The sequence below is a fragment of the Tachysurus fulvidraco genome, chromosome 13 (assembly GCF_022655615.1).
Source record: "Tachysurus fulvidraco isolate hzauxx_2018 chromosome 13, HZAU_PFXX_2.0, whole genome shotgun sequence".
Classification (NCBI taxonomy): Eukaryota; Metazoa; Chordata; class Actinopteri; order Siluriformes; family Bagridae; genus Tachysurus; species Tachysurus fulvidraco.
In genome coordinates, this window is record NC_062530.1 from 10251256 (window position 1) to 10269839 (window position 18584).

Below are 18584 nucleotides of genomic sequence, written 5' to 3' on the forward strand. Positions count from 1 at the left end.
AGAAGAACCCATCAGCAGGGTTTGACCCACCTGTATCTGGATTAGTGTGTTAAACTCCTCCCTCTCAACTCAGTAGTTAAATAGGCCTGAAGCTTCAGTGTCAGCACTGCTCTCTCAACATCTTTCTCTCTTTCTGTTTTTACATTATCCTCCAAATCTCATTTTTTGAATCCTCTTCTCATTTTTCCAACATTCAAATTTAGACATTTAGAATTACAACATGGAGTTGCAGGAATTTTGTTTAAGCAACAACTTCCAGTTTGTAAATGATCAGAACAGGTATGTTGTTTTAATAATCCTATGTACTTGAGACGTTTGATTACGTGAGGAAATATTTACCCTACATTTCACAATTTATTAGCAGTTTATGGTATATGTTTGCATGCTATCTTATTGAGCAGTAACTTTTTTATGTAGATATTTGTAGATATATGTGGATATTATTAGTTATAGGAAATTGTCTTAACTGCTATAAATATCATTACAATCATCTTAAAAGTGCATCTTATTCGATTTAAAAAAAATTTTACTAGACACTGTACCTTGCTAAACTTTAAGATATATAGATAGAAATTTAGAAAATTCTAATATAATTTCTACAAATATGTTTCTATACCTATAGATTTATTAACTATGTTAAAACTGATTTAATTGTCACGTGTTATAATCAAAAAGAAAAGAAAAGAAAAGAAAAAACAGCTGTTAGCTCATTTAAAAATGATAAATTATTCCAGTTATATCAGTGTATTTGTGTTAATTTCATTTGCTAACTTGTTGATGATAGTTTCATTACTCTGAGCTTTTTACTTTTTTTTCAACCCTTAAAAAAAGAAAAAGAAAAGTAATGTATATGACTGATCTCTTTAAACCGATTACCGATCCTTTAGTGGCGGTATATTAAGACAGACAGGTAGGATAAACAGAACAAATGAAAGATGGATGGATTAATAAGCAACTAGACAGTTAGAGGCATGTGGATAGATACATAGATGAGAAAGAATGATAGGAAGACAGACAAACAGTTGGACAATCAGACAGATAGACAGAGAGTGAATATAGACAAGTGGACAAAAATTGTAAGGAAATTGACAGGAATATCAAAATGTAAACTAATAATCTGTGATTACACCAGCACTGAATGCTCACCTAAAATCCATGGTATATTCCATACAGAGAAATGTCAACAACACAAAAAATTTATTTCATAAGTTTTTAAAACCACAACAGAGAGCCATCTTTTCATCAATCTTTTTATAACACAACAGTTTGTGTCATTCCCAGTCTCTTGGAGCCCTCGTCTTCTGATGACCCACCTTCTCCACAAGAGCCAAGCATTAAATCCGACTCACCAAATTTAACACCATTCAGCCTGAGCAGCACATCAGAAAGCAGTGGTTATAGTGTCTTTTCCCAATCTCTCGAACCTGCACACTTCACTGCTAAAGACAATGAAGAGCTACAGCTGCAGTCACAGACAGGCTCCATCCTAAACCGAGACTATGTCCCGTCATTCAGCCATGGGCCCAAACGCTTATGTCTGGTGTGTGGAGACTTTGCATCTGGCTACCATTATGGTGTGGCATCCTGTGAAGCATGCAAGGCCTTTTTTAAGAGAACCATTCAAGGTAATATTGAGATTTTTAATTCCCTTCCAGTTTCAGATTTTTACCATGAGTTTTTTCACAGGAAATAAAACTGAGTACAATTTCTCCAGTCAGTGTGACAGACAGACTGACAGTCAGACAAAAGTTTGGTAGTTCACATACTCACAGTGGCTGGATGAATTTAATAGACTGGGAGACAAAATGAGATGCCCTGGGGTGTCCGTTTTTAATTAGTTAACTGAGAATATCAGACTAAATTGATGCATTTGCCAGCATGATGACTAGATCGGATTGATTTTCGTGTGAAGACTCAATATGCTGTTATGATCATACAAATGTCCCATTTGCAGACTTTTCCCTCATAATATCTAATCTCCATCTTTCTAACAATCAATAAAAACACTGCTGTTGGCAAAATCAACTTCTGAATTTCCAAAAACATGGATGTGTCCCTGAGAAAATGCCATAATTGGCCACTGAAGACTTAATACTGCATAAGGGAATTATCAATATATTGATCAGAAATGTTGCAGCTGGAGAGCAGACGCATTAATCCGTTTTTTGTCCTCTTCGAAGCACAGCCCATTGATTAAAGAAAAAAGTGCTAATCCTTTAAGCGTGAGAATATTGGGTAAAACACACTCAGCAATAGTCTATAAAGTGCCATTTTGTCTTAAAAACCTTATGTATCCTGAAAGAAAAAACAGACTGTACATTATAGCATTAAGTCTACATGTACATGTTTGTTCTCCATTGTTTCACCACAATTTGTAGTTACTTATCTAACTCCGAGCTTTTGTTTTTCTGTGCCAATGTTGCAGGAAATATTGAGTACAGCTGTCCGGTGGTGAATGAGTGTGAGATAACAAAGAGACGGAGGAAATCATGTCAGGCCTGCCGCTTTCAGAAATGCCTGAGGGCAGGAATGATGCGTGAAGGTGAGCGGTTAAAACTGCAAAACATTTTAGATTTATGTTTCTGTCTGTTAAACTAAATCTGCTAATGCAAGGGGTTCAAAGTATAGCTGTGATGATAGATCGATCATGTCAGTATGTCAGTACTTTGAAAACCCACACTGTGTAGTCTCTCATAGTATTATTTCCTTTTGATTAGATTTCTTTTTAAAGATTGGGATTATATTAAGCGTGCTAGCAAAGTATTAATTTAATTCATTAAATATTATGTTAACTGAAGTTCCTCATAATACTAGATCAACATTTACTGTAAGTGTGAGCCAGGAGCGTTAGAGTGACTGTTAATCATTCAGGGCTGAGCGCAGATTATTCTCCCTCAAAAATGTGTAATAAAATACTTGAAACTACTTCTAAATAGAAATGTAAATACTGGATAATGAAGAAAGGGTTTGGATTAGATTTACCATATAATACCTCCGTATCAGATGTCTCAAACCAGCATCATATCACGGTGGATACGGTGCAATGCAGAGTATGTAAGATGTCCTTATGCTCTGCTCATATAATGTCTATGTACTGTAACTTTGAATCATTTAGACATTTCCACACCATGTCAATTGTTGTTAATGTTTTAGTATCAACCCCTTTAATGCTACAAAACATTACCATACATAGCATTTTTAAGACAGAATTAAGAGCTGTATTCCAAGATACAAGAATTTCATTGTAATGTTCTGTAAACACTGTCTAATTGGTCTTGCCACCATTCACTAAAGATGAAATGCAACACTCTATTTACTGAATATGCAAAATTACAACTTTGCCATCTTCATTACCCAACTTTCAGTAACATGGCGACAAACCGCTCCAAGTGAAAAATTATCTGTGGCTAAAGATAAAAGAAAAAATCTTTGAGACCCTGAAAGCCTTAATGATTTAATACAATGATATCCATATTCAACAATGAGACCACGTTTTGGGGAAAATGTGTGTGTTCTCTGCATGTATATGTGTGTGTGTAATGTTGCCCATTGTGAGGACCAAAAAGAACCAAGATTCATTACAGTGACTGGATAGTGTCAAAAGTCCTCATAAACATTTTTTATATTATATAGTTCATCACAAAATGTTTGTATGTGGTTGTGAACTGTCAGGACAAGTTAAGGTTCATGTTAGGTTTAGGATTTGCTACAGAAAAGTCTCATTACATAAAAACATTTACGTACACACAATATACAGTATACTTTATATACTATAATGAATAATTGCATGACCTCATTTTGTGTGTGTGTGTGTGTGTGTGTGTGTGTATGTGTGTATGTGTGTATGCGTGCGTGCACTTTACTCTATGCAGGTGTACGTATGGATCGTGTGAGAGGAGGCAGGCAAAAGTATAAACGACGAGTAGATTCAGGCCTGTCTGTTTTCATCCAACCTGTTAAAACACATCAGGTTAAAAGCATCCGTAAGCGAGCTCCTTCATCATTTTATATTTACATACGTATGAATTTCACACATTATACATATCATATTTTGATGGAAGACCAAGAAGAGTCCCATTCTTGAATTTCATATGCTATTTAGATTATTTATGCTAGCATGTAAAATTAGTGGTATTCTAGCCTGCAAAAAAAGGAAACATGCTTACGATAACTTTAAAAAAAATCTTGAAAAATATAATCAGCTAAAGTTAAGAAATTAACAAAATTAATAATATATATAGTCATTATCTAGATGAGAGTGGAAAAAGGAATTTTAGATGAATAAAGGTTTTTTAAAATATGCTGTCACTTTACTACTGGTTACATACAGTATATAGAAGCATGTATTATAGTGAAACTAATAGATTTCTAATAGAACTAATAGACTTCAAACTACATCACACGTAGGACTCTAATTTATGTGAATTTAAGTAAGCATATAAAGTGTTGAGAAGGAGCTCATATATTGTCTCAAAGCTTAGACTTAATATTTTATATGTAGCTTCAAATATCAATTCAGGTTTAATTGGTTTGTGTCTCCATCAGCGTAACAGTGAACATTTTACTACATTTGTTTTTTATTTTTTGTACCAAAGACAATGTATTAAAAAAAAAAACATAAGAATTTGAAAACAAAAGTAATAGCTATTATTGTAGCTAATTTCCTTGATTATATACAAAACTATCTGTACTGGAATAGTAAGTTTGTGATGAAATGCTTTTGTTATTTTTCAGGTAATAAGGTGATTTCTCAGTTGTTGGCTTCTGAACCAGCTCCACTAAGAGCCTCTCCTGACCCAGTGGTCCCTGATAGTGACCTCAAATCCTTGTTGACCTTATGTGACCTTTTAAACCGAGAACTGCTGGTCATGATCAACTGGGCAAAACACATACCAGGTAAAATCATAGTGAACAATACATATGGAAATCCTGTGAAATATCATTGAATATTCACACTTTGGAATCTGACTGTACAGTATAACAACTGATTCTGTAACAGAAAATCCTCAAACTGAAATGTCCTTTAGGGTTCTCGTCACTCTCACTGTCGGATCAGATGGCGCTGCTACAGAGCGGATGGATGGAAGCTCTGCTGCTCTGTGTGGTGTGGCGTTCTCTGGCGTCAACTCAAGAACTGCAATTTGCTGAAAATCTTCATCTGAACGAGCTTCAGTGCAAAAATGCTGGTCTGCTGGAGCTTTATACACCACTGAGACTCCTTATTGACAAATACCAACAACTCAACATCAGCCATGAGGAGGCTGTAACGCTCCGAGCCATGGCACTCGCCAACTCAGGTACACAAAACACGCAACTATACATTACTGAACACACAGACAGACAGACAGACAAATAGACAGACAGACAAACAGACAGACAGATAGATAGATTGCGAAATTATTATATTATCCAGAAAGTAAATATTAGCGTTGACGTGCATGCTTTGCTTGTTATTTTGTTGTTAGATGCCGAGCACGTGGAGAGTGGTGACAGTGTGCTGCGTTTTCAGGACGGACTGCATGAGGCTCTGCAGGACTATGAGGTGAATGAGCGTGCAGCTGAACCTCACCGAGCTGGCAGACTGCTCATGACACTGCCACTGCTCAGACAGAGCGCACACAGAGCCGTGCATTGTTTCCGAAGCCTGCACATGCAACACTGTGTGCCCATGCACAAGCTTTTTCTGGAGATGCTGGACACCAAGAGTTAGTTCTTTTTCTTGTATTTGAGTATTTTTGAAATATTCGTAACAGAAAATCGAACTGCATGGAAAGGAGTCATGTTTCACGTATTTTAACGTGAAAGAGTTTTATGAGGTTTTCAACATTTCCTTGTAATACCACATCAAGAATCACTTTGTATTAAGCTTTCTCATCAAATATGCATCTTTTAACAGCATTGTTTAGGCCAGCAACATTTAAAAACAACTGTTTCTAACTGTTGCATCATTTTATTACAGTCTCACTTTTGTATGCTTTGCTATTCTGACCCAGAATATTGAATGAATGATTACCTGAAAATATAAAGTATAGTTTTTCTTTTGCAAATGAAATGAAACCAGAAACAGAAAAAAAAGCCCACTGGAAATCTTAAAAAGGTTGACTCATTTAAATTTCAAAATTTTAGGAAAGTGAATGATGTGTAAAGGTGCACATGTGTACAATCCCATTCCCATAGCATTTTAATAACATGAAGGACTTTTACTAAATTTTTATTTATTACTTTATTAAAAACAATGTTGGGGCACAGTGGCTTGGTGGTTAGCCTCACACCTCCAGGGTTGGGGGTTCGATTCCCACCTCCGCCTTGTGTGTGTGGAGTTTGCATGTTCTCCCCGTGCCTCGGGGGTTTCCTCCGGCTACTCCGGTTTCCTCCACCGGTCCAAAGACATGCATGGTAGGTTGATTGGTATCTCTGGAAAATTGTCTGTAGTGTGTGTGTGTGCCCTGCGATGGGTTGGCACTCCATCCAGGGTGTATCCTGCCTCGATGCCCATTGACGTTTGAGGCTCCCCGTGACCCGAGAAGTTCGGATAAAGCGGTAGAAAATGAATGAATGAATGAATGAATGAATGAATACAATGTGATTTTTAAAATTAGATCAAATGCAAGATATTTTTCAATTAAATCAGTTAACACTAATGTTATTATAATGCTTAATTATTTTGTTTCCAAATGAAATATCATAAACCCATGGCACTGTCAGTCACAATAAATTACTATTTATTGTCTTATTTATTAAATATTAAAATGTCTTGATATTTATTTGTAAATAAACTATTTATAAAATGATTTGTTTACTTGATATCAGTTCAATTCAAATCAAGTTCAAGCAAGCCATTAAAATGGACCATAGTATATTATAGCACTTGATTTGTTTTATTAATTTGTTTCATGTAAAACAAAATGAAAAATTTATTTACTTTAGTAGTTAATAAATTAGATGATTTATTACAATAAATAAATAAATATATATATATATATATATATATATAAAATTACAAAAAACAAATATCAAGTCTATCTTGCTTGGAGTTGTGGGGCAGCTTCAGGGTCCCTAGAGATGATATGCAGAAGAAACCTTGAGAAGAATCAGACTCAGAAGAGATCATCATCATACAGATATAAATAATGTCCTTTCTATAACAGTTTCTAGTTGAGTGGAATTATGCAACCAAGAGCTCCTGAGGAACTAATGGGTCAATTTCCAAGTTCACCCCAGACTATTTATACTGGGACAGTGGTAGTAATGTGATTGAGTTGCAATGTGTGTGAGATCAGTATTCTGGTGAGCGTGACAAAATGTTCTCTACTGACATGTTCTGGAAAGTGTCGTTGAATGTCATTTCTGGCATCACTATGATCCAGATCCATTATCGTGCTTCATAAATTTCCAGAAACCACAACTGTTTACTCTTACATTAGCCAGAATTTTAACCATGTGTACCACTGGACCACTCCTTCCAATTAGTAGAAAGAGAAACACAAGTCACTCAAGGTACAAAGATTTATTACAAAAATAGGACAAAGGATATACACAAAACACAAACATAAAATGATTCATGTAAATAACTCAAAGATTGGTCACAGCTCTCCATGATGTTAATAGCCAACTCACACTAACTATATTAGCTAGTTTCCTAGCATGTGGCAGGCCCTTAAAGCGCAAGGCGGCATTTCCCTGATAATTCACACTGAAAAGCAAAAAAAAAAAAACACCACAACTTCAAATAAAACTAACAAATCAAAACATAAACCTTCACTCATAACCACATCAAGAAAACATGGCAAACATAGATCCCATACAAGAAATGGCCCACACACATACAGAAAGCAAGCACTAATAATCAAGCTGGCGACATAAGGCTGGGAAGGTCTTATACAAAAAACCCACAAAACCCCAACCAACCGGACTCATACACAAACAATCCACAAAATACACGTGCTGCCACCATGCAGCACACACACCTGATACCGGCCAGCTAGGGAACCAAACAAAAACAATACAGGAGAAACAGCAACCGACTTAAATCTAAAACAAAAGAAAACAAAATTAACAATACACCTATATTTTATTAAAACACTAAATATTTAAAACCCCAGTTACCAGCTGCACAATCTCAATTTAATTAACATTAACATTAACACATTTACCTCCTTTGGCATATAGCAGATATAACCATCAGTCAATGTTTGAGCATTTATTCACATCTGAATAAAACACGTTACCAGAGAAAAATACAATTAAAACATTTCATCCCATCTTCATTAAATTAAACAAAGCCCATATATTTACCTATACCAGCAGCTGTCAACATACAGTCAGCATTACTTAAATCATCTGCATCTAGATAAACAAAAACACAATTTGCCCATAGCTTAAAAATAAATATCCATAAATAACCAAATCAAACAATATAAAAATAACCAGTCAGCCTACCACATCTGGGGCAAATTCAGACACAACCAAACAAAGCAGCATTAGATCCCATGTGCTTTTAAAACAAGGCCCAAATTTCAAAACCTCTTCCAGGTGCCTGCTTACAAAGTCTTTGGAATAATTAGCCTACCACCCCCCCCACTGGTAGGCACTTGCCTGGTTACACATGCCTAACTGTTACACCTGTACCTTCGGCAAATATGCACACAGTAGTGAAATAATGCTGTTCGTGTTTTCACTTCTGACCCTACTGAGCCATCTTCAAAGTGTTTGCTGTACTGGTTTTGTAATCGTTTGCCATGGGTTCCTATTTGCTCACTGCATGACCCTTGCCCATGTCTTGTCTAATGTTTTGGATACCGCTGCCTGGATCCTTATCAAATCTCATTTTTAATAAAGATTAATAAGGTATTAAACAGAAATAAACTGTAAACTCGCCTTGACAGCCTGCTTTTATTTCTCCATAATAATTAGAAGGAAATTAACTGCACACATATTCTTCATGCTCCAACACTTCCTTCCTCTGATCCTTTTATCTTCTTTCCTTTGCTGAATATTCTTTATTTGTCTGTCCATACCATGAGTTTTACTCTCCTTTGTTTCATTTTCTTTCTTCAATCTCTTGCACCTCCCCCTTGCTTTACATTATTAATTAATTGTATATGCTGTATATATGTTGCTGCACTCACAAAGAATCTCTTTAACATGTTCTGAACTTGCACTGGGTCTCCACACAACCCCTGTGTCCTGATGGCATCACACTGTCCTCAGCTGATGAGCAGAGGATCCGTGATAATTATTTCTCTCAGATAGGAAACCTTTGCCATGTTTTGTGAGAAAAGTCTTGCATTTATATAATTGGCTAAAGCCTGCAGATTTGTGTTTTATGGCATCTAGCTGCTAGCCTACTCCCAAGTCTCTCAGTTCCAGCAGACCCAATGGAGTACTGATGCAGCTGTAGTCAGTGGTCCTTAGATCCTCAACAGGTGAGTGCAATGATATGTGCCAGAGGTTGATTTAGCATCATTTCGATAAAGTGTCGATTGATACTTGAACTCCAGTCTAAAATCTGTGAGAATTGATGGAATATTAATATTAGTTAGTCTTGTATTGTTACTGGTTTACAGAATAAAATATTTAGTCTAATGTTAGCTAGCTTGGTAGTGCCCCTGTTATTTTTTATTAATAACTCGCTCATATTAAGGCCAATATAGTATAAGTAACATTCATAACCTTGCTTTAGAAGACCATTTTTTAAAGAACTATGTGTAACCAAATTTTATCTTTGTCTTTGTTTTTTTCACTGAAATTTGTGAAACTAATACCGGACAGACATAAAAAGCATTTCACTGCAGTTTGTTCCTCTCAAGGTTTCTTCTTTCCATTCAAGGGAGTTTTTCCTTGCCACTGCTGCCTGAGTCACCTCAGACTTGGACTAACTTACCAAGCTGTCTTTGTTTTATGTAGCACCATGATCCTGAAGAAACGTTGTCTCATTTCTCATTAAAATGGCAATAAAGCTTCTTGACTTGACTTGATCTTGTTAATAAAGGAAGTTTTATTGTGTTAAAAATCCTAGCACTAGGTGGGACTAAGATAAGGAAAGTTGAAAGCACACTGTGTATGGCCCAGATGTTGTAAAGAAGACAAAGGGACAGTGATGCCATGTAACTGCAAATAAGTATCTGCCATAGACAGTGTTACACCGTTAAAATCACAAGGTGCCTGGCAGTACCCACATTTTTCATACTGAGAACTATTTCTGACTTTCACAGTACACGGACATCAGAGATAATGTCTACAATGGTCAGACACCAATACAGTACAGAAACAGACAACCCACCTGATGATCTACTGGAGAAGGTATACTATCTCAGCTTGCTGTAGAGACCAGGCCTCCAGTCTGCTGTCGCCTGATGTGGGTGGCCGAGAGGTGATATTGAGGGGAGATAAAATTCTAGCCATAGGCGTGTTTTAAAAGAGTGATGCCTGTTTCTTATCATCACTGGTGGAGTTTGTGACCGTTAGATGCAGACCATTTTATTTACCACAGGAATTCACCAGTTGGAGTGCACATTTCCTCCAGCTCTAATGCTCAGGAGGCACTTTGTGGACTCTATGGGGCTATTAGCAAACTGTTGCTGAACCCTGATGCTTAACCATACAAATCAGTGCTCCTTAAGTTCTATAAGCATGTGGACTTTGCAGCGATCCGCGACACACAACATGAATAGACCCACGTCCACCACGGCTACTCAAACAACATCTCTGTTATGCCAATTTAAGATTATAAACCACTTGTGAGACACTTTAAACCACTGGGATTGAAGTTTCTAATGCATGTTGGTTTTTTCTCTCAGACAATAAAGAGGGACTGGTGCATCAACTGATGTTCTTTAATAGAAAAAAATACAAATTGCTATACACTATAATATAATTGGTGTGTTGGTATAAGAGGAATAAAACACTTAAGGATGTTTCCTATAACTGAATGCCACAGTGTGTTTAAATCTTTACTTTAAAATTGGCTACAATGCAAGCATCTCTTTTCCATGAAACCTGCAATGAGAAAGCACTTCGGAAACAATGTATGTACAATATTTATTTCAATTTGTTGTGAATTGAACTGACAATTTATAAATATTTATACACGGTATGATCAATTATGCATATATGAAATACTTCATATTAACACCTTCAATTCCCAGGACATGTCTGCTGAGGCTGACAGATTTACAACATTCAAAAGCATAACTCTCCTCTTCGTTTCATTTAATTACCTACTAATTAATAGCAGTTGCTGTATAATGTACTTCACAATGAATATAAAAATAATAAATCAGTGATTTAAAGGGGTTACACACTATTCGACATAATCCAGTGAATAAAAACTACAAAATGGACAAAACTTTCAACAGTTTCATGGCAGTGATGAAAAAGAACAGCACAAACATACACCTGTGACTAAAAAGTAACCATGTATACCCATTAGGAAAAACAATTATTACATGTGTGTGCATTTTGGGGCTATATGGAATACCCTTTATTTAGGATCAATCTGGTCCTAGGGCCTTAATTACCCATCTCTTACTTGAAACACCATATAGTGTGATCACAAACCATGATCAAAATGTTTAATATATCAACACCAGATCCTGACAATGTTAAATCTTCCTGAATGATAACACACATCAGTTCCCGTAATATCCTTCCTTATTTTGTAACATTACACTATTGTGTATTTCTGTGATCAATTTACAAAGCAGTAAATTCCTGAAAATGGATGCAGGAAGAGCCCACAGAGCTCTTGGGTAGGTTTCTACTTTACTGGGTAAAGTCTCTCTCACAGCACAGCACTTAAAATAAAAGTACACAGAAATAATGAAGAAAGTAATGAAATAATTAGAAAATACAAAAGAAGATTGATCAAAGCTAGCAGAAAAAATATATATGTATATAAACCTGATATACGTCTTTGTTCACACTAATTGTCCTGAACAGCAGGTGGATGGCTGAGTTATTACATGTCAACTGAGAAATATTTTTAAGTCTGCAAATTAGAAGCTGGTCTCATTCATATGTGGTTTAGGACTGGTGGCTGGTGGGGAAGAGGGGCTTTCTGGTTTAAGCCCTGCATCAGGGGGTGTGGCTTCACCTGCAGGCAACATTGGCCCTCGTCTTGGGGATGTGGGGGTTTGTGATCGGATTGGGCTCAAATTTGACGAGGAGGCGTGGCTTGGGGCAGGGGGGGCAGGTCGCCTGGATGCTGATGATAACTGTGGTCTGAGGCAAAGACGAGCTTCTGCTCCTGTAATGTCTGAGATTTTGGCCCGTTCCTGACATCGTTCCACAAAACTGCCTCTTCGAGGACCAAAAAGTCCATCTCTGTCTCTCTCTCTGTCCTGTTGTCTTTCTCGCTCTCGTTCACTCATGTTACTGCTCAGAGAGCTCATGCTGAGGCCCAGATGAGAAGGAATATCACGTGTTCTCATAAAAGCTTGCTGAGGTCGCGGAGGTGCGACACCACGAACACCAGACACACTAACACGAGCACTCTCACTCGATTGGGACTGCAGACTATAAGAGAGGAGGGAAGGAAGAAACAATTTGTGTTACTTTTGTAACTGAATAAATCTCTACCCACCTACCAAAAGTATTAAAAACCTTATAAAGTAAGTGCGAGGGGAAAAAATAAAGGAAGGAAATGTAAAGGAAATGTAAAGGAAATGAAGAAAGCTGTGTGAAAGTACATAAAAAGAGGAACAAGAAAAAGAATTCAGGACATGGAAGGAAAAAAAATGAAGGTTATAAAAATTAAAAAAAGCAGCAAATAAAAATAATAAATGAAGTAGGAAAGAAAAAATAACAGAAATTGGAACTGTGTTTTTAATCTAAGCAAATTAGACCTGCAAGGCCCTCTGGTGGGATATTCCATCTGGCCAATCATTAAAAAGTTCCTACAAGTAAAAGTACTGTGATTCTTTTTTTAATAAATGACTTGTTGATTAATAAATAATATTTAGCCAGCCAATCGTATAACAACCAATATTCACACTTTCCTGTTAAAGTAGTGGAGCTTAGTAGCTGAAAGAGGAGAAAAATCTAATCCACTGTGGAAAGCAGTTTCTCTTTAATAAAACCTTATATGATACAATTTAGCTAATACAGTAAATAGTTAGAACTAGCTAACTAATTAACTGTGAGCTATTTAAGTACTAGCGGGTTTAAAGTTAACTAGAATGAGCTACTTATGAGTTAATAAAAGAGTTGCAAGCATAAGTTACGATTGCAATCTACCAGATCTGATAAGACAATAATCTAGTAATTCATCTCAGTCCTTGATCTCACTCTTTACGTGTATGAGTGAGTGGGTGTGTGAGTGTGTATTTACCTGCAGGTAGAATTGCGAGAAGAGTGTGTAAGTGATACAGCAGGACTCATGTCTGGTGTTCTGGTCAGTGCCAAGTCACACTGATCCAACAACTCCAACAGCTCCTCCTCAGTAGGGCCTCCTAGTGCTAGACACACAGACACATACACACTCTTAAAACAAAAGTCGTAACTGTTACCTTGATATGCACTAAAGGAATTTTGACACATTTGAATTAACTTTCTCCTCCTTTGTCCATTCAATTCTTGTTTTTTCCTTTATGCATTGCCGCCCTTCTTTCTGCTCCAAAACTGTTAATCTAAAAGTCCAAAATATTTGTTTCATCACCATTTAGTCAATTTGAATTTATTTTACAATCATGTTTAATTTTTTTTTTAATGTTAATCTTTCTTTCTTTCTTTCTTTCTTTCTGTCGACATTCAGCACATGTAACGCAAAATGCTTTCTTTAGGAAATACTCATCTGAAGAATAATTTGATTCACATGCCTTTTATGTCCACCTTGGCCGCAATCTCCATAGCTGTTGTGAGGTCCCACATCTGTATGCTGCCGTTGCTATGGCCACTGAACAGGAAGCGACGTGGCCGTGACCCGATGCGGCTTGACCCCTCACACTCATGAACTACAAAAGCTGTGATGGAGGTCCCATCCACAGAGCGCACCTCACACACCCTGCGTACACACGGACACACACATCATTTCACTGTTTTCTGGGACTATCTCTAGCCCACAGATCTTACACCACATACTCCGTTTATTATACATATTGTCTAACCTTCCATCTACCATTTCTGTTCTTCCTTCTCTCCTCCTTCCTCTATTTAATTCAAATAGAAAAAGATGGACGGAAACATCTTTCTTACCTTTTGCCATTAGAAGACAGGCGTACATAGAGTTTGTCGGTGTCAGGAACGACACGCTGAATAAACACCTGCTGCTCATCTCTCTCTCCGTATGGACCTGAAAACCATAAGTTAGGAAAGAAAAACAAGTTCCATTTGGATACTTAGCAGAATAGAAAACGCAGTTTGGCCAAAGTTTTTAATGTAAACAATGTCTAAAGTCTTTATTTGTTTAATACTGCATTGTGTAAAGTACCTAAGTCATCACCTCAGTGTCAGTTTCTGATAAACCACAGAATCACTTTCTTTCTCAGCAAGTGATTTATTCTGCACAAATATCAGACCAGGCAGGAGAGGGTTCAGATCTGAGATTAGGAGTGATTCAGATCATAATATGGTTCTTATTTTTGGTATACGGTAAATAATTCTAATACTTTCTTTCTGTAATGAACAAATATTTAAATGAGCCACCTTGCATGCGTCTGCACAATCATAAACTTGGGGTTATGCCACTTCTTATGACATTTCTTATGACATATACTGTATATGTATTACAAAGACATATCTCGGCTGATCGACTGCTTTTGGAGTAAGGGTATCTTTGGGTTACCTTTTCCTTTTTGTAGAGCTACTTACCAATCTCGGTGCCAGCACTGCAGCCTGCATGTCCATCAATATCATCCAGTGAGAGGATTTTAAATGAGCTGAGAGGGGTGGAGCCTGGTTGGGTGGAGATCATTCCTCTGAACCGTGTTACAGTCCAAGTACGCACATGATTATTATCTGCACACACTACAAACACACGCACACATTCAACAGACACATATACATCTATATACAGAGGTGTAGTTTACACTATACAGTGTCACATGGTTTATTAGAGCTAAAAGAATACTAAGATGGTTTTGTTTAATCTAACCTCCAAACATTGCATATACAGCAGAAACATCACCTGAAATTATAATATAAACTACTTGAATTAAAAGCGCGTTTGTGTACAAAAACTGCTGTACCTGAGATGAGGTGTTTTTCTGACAGCATTATTTTAGTAACAGAACTCCGATGAACACTGAATGTCTGAAACAGTTGTGGTCCCGAGCCGACTGTCTCGGGGTGCTGAACGATTACACGCACTGCTCCTGAGCTGGTGCCATATGCAATCTCAATCCAGTTCCCACTGTCACCTGTAAATACAGCATGCCCGATGTTAAACATGACCGATGTTAGACGCATTCTGACTTTGCGTTGTTTAAGTCAAAACATGCTATCTATAAACCATTTTGAAATGAGATGAGAACACATTTAGGCCAAAACATTACTAATGTGAGATGGAATGAAGGAGGCGGAGTATTTTTACGAGCCCTAACTTGTACAGATTGTACTCTGATGTTAAAATGTACAGCTCCTACACGTGTGTAAAGGTTTGCATTTATTCTTTCAATTAATTTGTAAATGATCTTAATTGATACAAACATATCTGAGAAAGTAGTGTATAACGCAGTGTGTGTCTTACTCGTTTTAGGTGTAAGATAAACACTAAGTGCTGTGATGGCATCTTCGCTGGGATCTCGATACAATTCTGTCACCAACAAATCATTATCCTTCATCCTTAATGGAAACTTCTGTACATCTGAGACAAACACAAGCCAATGACGCATAGGGTTATTCAGATATATTATGTAAAAATATGAATATTAAGCACTAAATACATAGTGTGTCACTATGCATAAAAAGTGATTATTTCTGGCAGGGTCTAGGGTCATAACTTGAAACACTTGTTCATATCTGAGGGAATTAGTTACAGCAAATATTGTATATATACACCGCAGAGAGCCACAGTGCGAAAAATCACAACACAAGACACTGCGGAGAGTTTTTTTATGGATCTTTTCCTCCCGTATATCTAAAGGCAGATGTCACTTTAGTCATCGCAATACAGCCAGCTGAATAATCTCTGTGGCTGAAGCTCCTGATATCTAGTTCCAACATTTACAAGGTCTAAAGGTAACAATAATAATAGATGCAGTGCTAGGATCATAGTTTGTGTTGTGTTCCTGCTAAAACTAAATACATGGTCAAGTAAATGGTGGGTGAACACAATTTGAAGAACAAATAAGTATTAATACTTACCAATGTAGTAAATGGATCCGTTATTACAGCCAAGGATAAGGAAGGACCCTGCTGTGTCGTAGCTGTTAATGGGAACCACATCCTGATTCTATAGTCATGTGTACACACAATAGCAGAAAACATTTAGAAGAAAATAAAAGAAATGAAGTGACAACAAGTCACTGAATAAACATAAGACTTGAAATTACAGGCACATTAAAGCAGCAGCCACACTGGATGCAAATAAAATTTGCCTGGCAAAATATATATATAAAAGCCTGAATACATATAAATCGCACTCACAAAGAACCAATTAACCGTTTACCGGACCACTAATATAACTTACACTCTAGTCCAATGCTTTTCTTCAGCAATTACCTTTAGGCCAACATTTAGACATCTCATACTGACAGTGTATTCAAAGAGAAGGTTGAGATTAAATCCTCCTGAGAAGTTTCCCCTCAACACTACCTGGATCTAAACAGAGTTAACCAACCTGCCAGTGTTTGGTTACAGCGTTCCACACACCCACTTTCCCTGTGTGGCTTGTAGCAATGAGCTGATTCCCTACAAAAAACAGAGCCTCCACCGGCACACTTAAGCTAAAGACACCTGCAAAAAAAAAAGAGAGATATTTAAATATTATTATTACCAACAATTAATATTCAATGTAATATCCCTGGTAATTTATATTTGCTATATTATATATATTTATAGTGCTTATTATACTGGGGTGGGAATGGAGGGGACGGGCAAACAGAAACTTATTTTAACAACTTTTCTCTATCTCAGGTCTTTAATTATAAAGCATTTAAAGTACAATACTGGTTTGACTGCATTATTTGCTAAAAGTACCAAGTACTCTCAGTGAGAGCGTGGCTGTCTTTATGTCATGTACAGACAGTAGTAAAGTCTCACATCTCATATTTTACACAGTGGTCAATTGAGGAATTCCCACTTTAATTCTAAACCATCAAAAGCAAATGTTACCAATCTCGTTTCCATTTCCATCAGGACAGACTGCCCATAATATGATCTCTGTCCCAGATGCCACTGCAACCATCTTGTCATTGTCTCCTAAGGACCCGCCCATGACTTTAGCATTGAGTGCAACTCGATCGATGATCCAGTCCAACCTGGGGCTTGAAAAAACCTGCTGCCACCCTGTTGATTCCTTAACCCTGAAAATGAGAAGAGGTACAACAGGAGTTTATTTAGTAGTTATTTAAGTCTAATTATGTTTCACGATCCATGTTTCATCCCCTGATGTTATCTCCAGCTGTAAATTTAACAGTGCAGTCGGCAAAAAATATCTAATGTATAAAAATATCCTCGTTACAGCTGCTCAGCTAAGACTTAACCAATAATTACTTAACCACTGAAATGATGAACTAAACTATTCTGTACCATTTAATACCCAAAAATGCATTGCTACATAAGTAAGTCAATATAGATATTATAATGTTATTATATTGTTAAATTTCTCAACTCATAGTCCTTTTTAACATCACAGTTTAAGTGTGATTTAATGAATGATCTACTACATTTAGGAAAAGAACCTGTACCTGTAGCACACCACAAACTGTGCGTAAGCCACTGCAATCCAATTGTGATGGCCGCATATGATCCGTACCATGCCTGAATCGGAGCCCTGACCTGTTAAAACAAAGAAAGGCACTGTTGTCCTGGCATTCAACATAAATACAAATTCAACAGCATCAGTCCTTTATGGACATCAACTCAATCATCCCATACATAGAAAAAATCATCAAGTCCACTGTATCAAACTGTAACATTGCACATGTGTACTCATGTCCAATATACAGATATCATGTTGACAAGTCATTTGAGGACTTTTATTAATCACCACACACTATTATTTACTGTTTTACAAAGTAAACAAAGTAGCACCAAAACAATAAATTAAAAAAATGTGCTTATGTGTATGATTGTGGATAAAGGGAAATACCTGACATTTTCTCTTCTGTAGCAGTAGTAGCTTTTGCCAGTATGCCTGAATTGCCTAAATTGGGAGGCATTGTGTTGCTGCGTCGGACTGTGGCTCTTTCAAGAGGGACAGCTCGGCCTGCCATGAACTGAGAGCCGGCGACGCTGTGTCTGTTCCTGCGCTTCACAGGATAAACTGATACATACAAACACACGGCAGTGAGTTATATCTACACAAGCACTCACAAGAGTGTTAAAATTGATATGAACTATAACTCTGGAAAATCCCCCTTTTTTCCAACTTGCAGTGACAAAGCAACGGGAGACAATTGATTTTCAGTGAGAACGGCCAACTT

At 37.0% G+C, this 18584-nt stretch overlaps 2 protein-coding genes and 1 long non-coding RNA gene across 4 annotated transcripts in view; 1 reads left to right on the top strand and 2 right to left on the bottom strand.

The window, feature by feature from the left end:
- Positions 1-132: 132 nt before the first annotated feature.
- Positions 133-6285, top strand: esrrd (estrogen-related receptor delta). The gene is made up of 7 exons (XM_027140296.2): positions 133-279; positions 1282-1625; positions 2426-2542; positions 3873-3983; positions 4735-4896; positions 5028-5297; positions 5466-6285. Exons 1-7 carry the CDS (start codon positions 221-223, stop codon positions 5708-5710), a joined length of 1308 nt encoding a protein of 435 aa, XP_026996097.1. The 5' UTR covers positions 133-220; the 3' UTR covers positions 5711-6285.
- Positions 6286-7492: 1207 nt separating this feature from the next.
- Positions 7493-8871, bottom strand: LOC113638830. Its single transcript, XR_007144728.1, has 2 exons — positions 8440-8871; positions 7493-8346 (listed from the first exon to the last, which is right to left on the bottom strand). It is a non-coding gene; the product is annotated as an uncharacterized LOC113638830 (long non-coding RNA).
- A 2154-nt stretch (positions 8872-11025) lies between these two features.
- The window catches only part of shkbp1 (SH3KBP1 binding protein 1), a 10146-nt gene continuing 2587 nt past the window's right edge, over positions 11026-18584 (bottom strand). The window contains exons 7-18 of one of the 2 annotated variants that reach the window (XM_047822618.1): positions 18252-18424; positions 17847-17926; positions 17272-17462; positions 16778-16893; positions 16303-16390; positions 15686-15802; positions 15186-15356; positions 14809-14964; positions 14194-14290; positions 13818-14002; positions 13331-13457; positions 11026-12516 (exon numbers count right to left, since the gene is read on the bottom strand). In XM_047822618.1, the coding sequence (XP_047678574.1) occupies positions 11997-12516; positions 13331-13457; positions 13818-14002; positions 14194-14290; positions 14809-14964; positions 15186-15356; positions 15686-15802; positions 16303-16390; positions 16778-16893; positions 17272-17462; positions 17847-17926; positions 18252-18424 (2021 nt within the window). In that variant the 3' untranslated portion in view covers positions 11026-11996. Of the gene's footprint in view, positions 12517-13330; positions 13458-13817; positions 14003-14193; positions 14291-14808; positions 14965-15185; positions 15357-15685; positions 15803-16302; positions 16391-16777; positions 16894-17271; positions 17463-17846; positions 17938-18250; positions 18425-18584 lie in introns of both variants that reach the window. The other variant, XM_027140298.2, reaches the window with a different exon arrangement.

Excerpts from the sequence above, each read along its gene's own strand:
- esrrd (XM_027140296.2), top strand. The coding sequence starts at position 221 with ATGGAGTTGCAGGAATTTTGTTTAAGCAACAACTTCCAGTTTGTAAAT. Across the intron at positions 3,984-4,734 it reads ACATCAGGTTAAAAGCATCC|GTAATAAGGTGATTTCTCAG; the intron begins GTAAGCGAGCTC and ends GTTATTTTTCAG. Across the intron at positions 4,897-5,027 it reads CTGGGCAAAACACATACCAG|GGTTCTCGTCACTCTCACTG; the intron begins GTAAAATCATAG and ends AATGTCCTTTAG.